General features: G+C 32.4%; 1 protein-coding gene across 1 annotated transcript; it reads right to left on the bottom strand.

Annotated features, from left to right (window-relative positions):
* Positions 1-247: 247 nt before the first annotated feature.
* LOC110037120 (plant intracellular Ras-group-related LRR protein 6-like) lies at positions 248-4,998 on the bottom strand. Its single transcript, XM_020741703.1, has 7 exons — positions 4,877-4,998; positions 2,601-2,715; positions 2,413-2,482; positions 1,961-2,038; positions 1,796-1,856; positions 1,570-1,648; positions 248-437 (listed from the first exon to the last, which is right to left on the bottom strand). Exons 1-7 carry the CDS (start codon positions 4,996-4,998, stop codon positions 378-380), a joined length of 585 nt encoding a protein of 194 aa, XP_020597362.1. The 3' UTR covers positions 248-377.
* Positions 4,999-7,095: the final 2,097 nt, after the last annotated feature.

The raw sequence follows: 7,095 nt of genomic DNA on the forward strand, positions 1-7,095 counted from the left end.
ATATCATTAAGACTTAGAATATTCCTGATGTTTTCATATTGTTAGATAAGAACTCTGCATGCTAATATTTCTGCATGAACAACAACATAATAGTTTTTTTCTAGAAAAATATTAGATAATTAAATGGCCTTTAGATTCTAGTAGAAATATATTTATTCATTCTGGATAAATACAAAGTATCTCATAAAAAAAATAATATATGTTTGAAAGTACGAAATAAAAATATTATATACATGAATGTTTATATATGCATATGAAGAGAAAGAGTTTAACCACTTTAGTAAGGATGTCAATGTACCTGCGCCCATAGATATTTTACTACCACTTCAAAAAATTGTAAAATTTAGATCACTAACCAATGTGTCGACGGGGGAATATCAGTGAGGGGCGAGTATATATATTTTCACCTCTGAAAATTGCAGACCTAATTCGTCCCGCTGTACCAATGATGTATGTGTGTAAGCATATAGTTATTAGGTGCTCCTGAGACGAATATATAAATTACAACTTACAAGTGAGATGTGTATTAAAAAGTTACACTTTGAGAAGTAAAACAAAAATTCATGCATGTAAAATTTTTTATTTCTTCCACGAGCAAATGTTATGTATACATGATGTAAATTATTATATAATTTTTTAGAACATATTAGAAAATATCAATATATTTTCTCTTCATTGAGTTACTATAATTTAGGAGTTAATTAAGGAGTATAATTACTCCAATGTGTTATCTTAAATAACACATTATGTTATTTTAACATTTTTCATATTCAAGCTTTTGAATAAAAGATAAGTACTATAAGTGAAATTGTCTACAGAATGCAAAATCAACAAACAGAAAGATAAATTTTTTAATTTTTTACTATAAATTTAAATCATTAGCGGCTCTTTCTTTATTTAGGTTTTAGAATGAATTTGATTTTTCACCATCCGCCATCCATTCCAGCCTTAGAAATTTTAAACCCCCAGGCCAAACCATGACCTTTACAATTCAATATTTGGATCCATAAACCTCATCACACTAATTATAATTTTATAAGATTTGTCTTTAAGCCCCATAATATTCTCTTCTTATAAAATAAAATAAAATAAAATATATTTAAGTACTCCATTTTAATCATCCAACCTTGATCCAAGATATTATATCATCATTTATACCTCCAATCTCCAACATAATTAAACCTATCATACTTCCAAAATATTAAACTTAGGCTAATTAGAAAATTTTAGGTCAATCAACAACTACACCTAATGTCAAATATAGCTCTAAATAATCTTTAGTAACGCAAGCCTTCAACTAAACATTAGGGGAGATAAATTGCATGCACTAAATCAATTTCCGTAATACTCAATCGTCTTCCTAGAATCAATAACAATCATATGAAGATTCTCTCTTTAATCTTTATATTTTGGCATTTTCACAATAAATTTTTTTGGAAGCAAGAAAAATAATGCTCTTAGAAAGCTACAAGAAAATAATTTTCAAGAAAATGTTCAGTGTAGACAGGATAATACATAAAAGCAACAAAACTGAGATCTTCAAGCCATAAATGAACTTCACCAAAATACCTGATTTGAATGAAGATCCAGAGTTCCTAAACGAGAAAGTGCACCCAGTTCCTGAGGTAGTGATGAAAGCAAATTGATTCTGAAATTTAAAGTAGACAATACAATGCAAAAGAAGCCATTCAACGGTCACCAACAAATGAGAGAAATATTAGCACATGAATGAAACAAAAAAAAAATCATGCAGCAATTAGAAACTGATGTAATAAATCTTAATGTATAAGCATACCCCATATAAAACTCAGCTAATGAGCAACAACCCATAATTGAAGATGGAATCGATGAAATTTCTACATACATAAACATGAAAAAAACATGCAAAATAAATACTTAGGAATACAAGAATAATTATTGAAATAAATGAAGATTGTCTACATATATATTTTCAACTCACTGTTCTGGTGGAAGTCAAGACGTATCAATTTTGTTAGGACCCCAATGCTATCAGGAACTGTTGTCAGTAGATTCCTTGCTGTTAGAGCAGAAAATTGGAGTATGTTGAGTATGGTTCGATTCAAAAAGAATTATGATAGATGATCAATTTTAAAAGAGAAATTTACATATGAAGCACACGATTCATATGTATTTATTTATCTCATGCCTGAACTTCATATTACACACATAGCATTTTGGTGTTTTAAAACAATGCACAAAAAGATATGTTTCACTCTATAAAAGTGAAAATAGAGCTAATTTTGACGACTTTTGAAAATATGAAAGTTTAAATGTGAGATATGTAAATACATACGATTTATGTGCTATATCTGTAAATGCCTAATTTAAAAATATCAAGCCAAGATATGCACTCAAGTATACAAAATAATCTACTTCTAAAACTACATGTACCGGCATTAAGCTCTGTGAGCGTAGTCCATGACCTCAAAACGTTTTCTGGTATTACTGTTAGTTTGTTTCCCTGAAATAGCAATATATAATTAGATTCTTTCTACTAATTATGAATGAAAATTTCTTAGTCTTGCTAATACAATAAAGGAATGCTCCTGTGAGTTAAAAAGACAAGCACTTCGTGATACCTCGATATCGACTTTACTTAACTTCAAACATTTGCCAAATTCATCTGGAAGTTTGGCTATGGAGTTGTTTGTTGCCTGCGGATCAATTGGAGAGGCATTAGGCAACAAAAAAATTCTGAATATAAAACATTTTACAAGATTTTCAAAAATCATTATCTAAAGAGTAGAAACAATAATAATGTCCTTGAACTTAAGATCACAATAAGTTTTTGGGCCATTTACATACATACCATCCAATACTTATATATTTGTCGGAAAAAAAAACAAAGATTTGAGAGATCTGAAGCAAAGAATTGAGCAGAAACATGCAAACAAGAAACACAAAATAAAACACAAAGATTTAATGTGGAAAAACCCGATAACGAGAAAAAAATCATGGAGCCATAGCACACCAAGTAATTCACTATGAAATGAGGAGAATATACATATTACACCACTCAAATCCTCTCTGCAATCCTGAAACTCACAAACGCTTCTTTTCACTTGATAGCATAAGAGAAACTCGTAGAAATCCACTCAAAACAAGCGAACACCGCTTTGTGTGGTTCACTTTCCCTTACCACAATGAAGAAACCTGAAACATAAAGTTTCGAGCTGCAAATCGATTACAAGTGTTGGTTCCAAGCGTTCGGTTTCCTAGTGCTCGAGAGCAAGATGTGACACTTGACCATTGGCATTCCCACATACTAAGTTCTGGAGTCGTTCTTCTGGACGCTAAATTGCCAGTCCTGAGCGCCGAGTTTTCGAACGCTTTATTTCGAAAATACTGGAAACAAGTCTCTAGCACTGGGTTTCCACTTGCTGGTATCTTGTTTTCGTCTAGAAAACAACCTTTTTGAACTCCTACTGAAACGTAGTATAGCTTCAGTTTTTCAATTTTAACCACCTTAGTCAATATATATTGCAAGATTCTAAGCTATAGGCATCTTCTCTAAGAATAATTATTCATCTTCTAGAAGAGTGAATAAAGTAACATCTTAACTTAATGTGTTTCATACTGGTATGAAAAATCACATTTTTAACTAAATGACTAACACTCATATTGTCACTATGAAACTTTCTAATTGCTTGCTCCTTGCCCTTTTTTGTCATAAAAATCTACAGCCAAATCATCTTCTTGTTATCCTCAAAGATAGCAATGTATTTGGCGTCTAATGTTGAAAGTGCAACAATCTTCTATAGCCTAAAAAACCCAACTCATTGTTGTGTTCCCTAAAATAAAGATATACCCTGTTGTACTCCTACCATCAATATCCCTTGCCATATATAAATCTACAAAGTGTCTTGTTGATTGTTTCTCTCAAGTATCTGAAAATTCATTTCATTGCCTCAAACAAATGCTTTCCTGAATTACTAATGTGTTTGTTGACCACTCACTGCATGTGCAATATTTGATCTCATACATATCATTACATACAACAAACTTCCAACAGTTGAAGCATAGAGAGTACTTTTCATCTTTGCTTGTTCTGCTTCAGACTTAGGTGATAGTTTCTTAGATAGTTTAAATTGACTATCTAACAAAGTGAAAACTGATTTTATCTCTCATGTTGAACCAGTGTAAGACCTCAATATATTATGTTTAAAACAAATTCATTGTACCTGCACTCCTATCACAATTGATTCTCATACAAAGAATCTTCTTAGTTGGACCTAAATCTTCATCTCAAACTCCCTTCATAATTGCTTCTTCAAGTCTCTGTTCTTCTTCATATATACCCCTGCAATCAGCATGTCATCTACATACAATACAAATATAATATGACAAATGCCAATTTTTTTTTATGAAGCAACAATGATATGTTTGACACTTTATGCACTCACTGCCAGACATAAACCTGTCAGATCTCTTGTACCACTGACTGGGGCATGCTTCAAAGTATAAGAACTCTTCTTCAATATGCAGACTATATATTCTTTTTCATATCCCTGTGATTGCACCATCTACAGTTCCTCTTCCAAATAACCATGTAAAAAAGTTACATTCGCATTCATCTGATCTAGATGTAAATTTTCTTATGCTACCAAACTCAGCACAACTTTCATAGTTGTCATCTTCACTAAAGAAGAAATATCTCAGTGCAGTCCACTCCTTCGATCTACTGAAACTCTTTCATAACAAACATTGCCTTATAGCTTCTGCTACAATCTGACACTTCTATCAATCTGTAAACTCACTTGTTATGCAATATCTTTTTGTCGTCTAATAACTATGTCAAATCTTAAGACAGATGAGTCCTCAATGATTGCATCTTGCATCTATGACAATCTCTCACTCCTTTGAATCTTCAACTTGAGCGGCTTCTTCATATAACTTTAGTTCATAGTACAAAGAAGGAGAGTACATCTGTATTAGTCGTGTAATTCTACTGGACCTTCTAATTTCAGTAGCAGGCATCTAAGGAGTTTCCTAAGCTTCATCAGAATGAGTGTCTTTTCTTTCTCAATCCTTTTGATCACCAATATTCTCTATCTCAAAATATTTGAAAAACCTTTAGAAGTAACTGATGGCAATCCTAAGTTTTATTTCTGTCTGTGTACATCTTTAGTTTATTTTAAGTCACATCCCTACTCCTAATTAATTTATTAACTTATGATTATGATAATCTCAAAATTTGTATCCAAATTCATCCGAGTCATATACAATGAATGTGCACTGGACAAATTTCGAATTAAGTTTACTCCTGAATCATGCATCAACATGAACGTATATTGAACAACCAAATACACTCAGGATAAATGGATTTATCTTCTTTCGACTCCAAACTAATTTAGGTAAGTCTTCATTCAAAGATACCAACGGACCACGATTGCTTTTTCCTTAAGCTTATTTTTTAGAAAGTCTTCATACATTTCTCACTCATATTACTAAGCCTGCAGTGTCAAAAACCTTCACCAATCTTTTTTCTAGTTACATCAATGGATTCAGTCATCTCATTGATCGGGTAAAGAGTGCATTCAATGTTGCCCCGAGTCGTCACTATTATCCCTCTAGTTACCTTCTACGAATCACCTTTGAAAGTAGTTATATACTCTAACTTCGCAAGTTGTCCCACGGATCAATTTTTTCTTTAAGCATGGAACATTTCTAACTTCACTAAACTTCTAGATTATTCCATTTGGCAACCAGATATCAACATGACTCTTTCTTATAATATTGCATGTCTTGTTATTTCCCAAATATGCATTCCCTAAATCGCCTTGACTGTAATTTTTAAACCTCTTTGTTGGGGCAGGCATGAAAATAAACACATGAATAGACAAAATAAGGGAGTCATCTTGAATTTCATCTATGAAGATATTTGTAAGGTTTCCTAGCTGGACCTCCACCACAAACCTTCTTCTGAATTTTGCGGTCTTTTTAGAGTGTCATTTCTTCTCGTGGTTCCAACATTCTTCTCATTTTTTCTCTCCCTAACACGGACTTTCCTCTTCTTGACTTGAATTTGTCTTACCTAAACTATTATTCAAATTTCTTCCTCTATTTTTTAACATTTAGCACAAAATTTGGAATTTCATAGCTCGCTTTCTTGCAAACTTCTTTATTCAACTCTAGTCCACAATATCATCAAAGTTTAACTTCATATTACCTGAAGGGTTACTCATCGTCGTGAACAGTCCATCCCAATTGTCTGACAATGAAAATAGTATTAACAAAGCCCTGAACTCATCATAGAGTTAAAAGCCCACCAAACACAATTGGTTTGTCACAATGTTGAAGTATTTCAAGTGCTCAATCACCGAACTACCATCCATAATCTTAATGTTGAATTATTTCTTCATTAGAACAATTTTATTTGAAGTAGAAGGGTTCTTATACATTCTTGTTAGTGCAGTCACGGGCTCTACCTTAATTTTCTAATTACAACAGTGAAAGCAACATATGAGAAAAGTGAAAGACGAATTAAACATAAAGCTGTTTGATCAAGAACTTCCCATTCTTTTATAGTCATTGATTTAGGCTTCTTACTATGTCATTCCAGTGGCAAATACAGCTTTTTTATAAATAATAAAGCTTCAATTTGTATTTTTCAAAAAACAAAGTTAGTACCGTTGAATTTTTCAACCTTGTACTGCACTTCGTTGGTCAATTCTCTCACTCAAACCAAAGATCTTTAGAACCACTAGTTGGGAGGATTTTACTTATCCAAAATTGCATAAAAACACCATTTTGAGATATCCGAAGCAAAAAATTGAGCATAAGAGCACAGACAAAAAACCCAGAACATAGAACACATATTTAACGTGAAAAAATCCAAGAACGAGAAAAAAACTACGAATCCACTCCATACTGAGAAACTCAGTATGAAATGAGGAGAAATATACATATTACACCACTCAAATCCTCTCTACAATCATGGAATCACGAACGCTTGTTGACCTCATTTTTGTGAGGTCTTTTCTTCTCCTCCTTAGAGTCTAGGTTCTAGCTCTAGAAATCCCTATGGACCATCTTAGAAAACTAGAATTGAGACTCACCCTTCTAGAAGCTCCA

This window comes from Phalaenopsis equestris, unplaced genomic scaffold, assembly GCF_001263595.1.
Source record: "Phalaenopsis equestris unplaced genomic scaffold, ASM126359v1 Scaffold215453, whole genome shotgun sequence".
In the NCBI taxonomy this organism is placed as follows: domain Eukaryota; kingdom Viridiplantae; phylum Streptophyta; class Magnoliopsida; order Asparagales; family Orchidaceae; genus Phalaenopsis; species Phalaenopsis equestris.

Excerpts from the sequence above, each read along its gene's own strand:
- LOC110037120 (XM_020741703.1), bottom strand. The coding sequence starts at position 4,998 with ATGCCTGCTACTGAAATTAGAAGGTCCAGTAGAATTACACGACTAATA. Across the intron at positions 2,716-4,876 it reads CAAGTTGAAGATTCAAAGGA|AATTTTTTTGTTGCCTAATG; the intron begins GTGAGAGATTGT and ends TTTTATATTCAG. Across the intron at positions 2,483-2,600 it reads TAAGTAAAGTCGATATCGAG|GGAAACAAACTAACAGTAAT; the intron begins GTATCACGAAGT and ends TTGCTATTTCAG.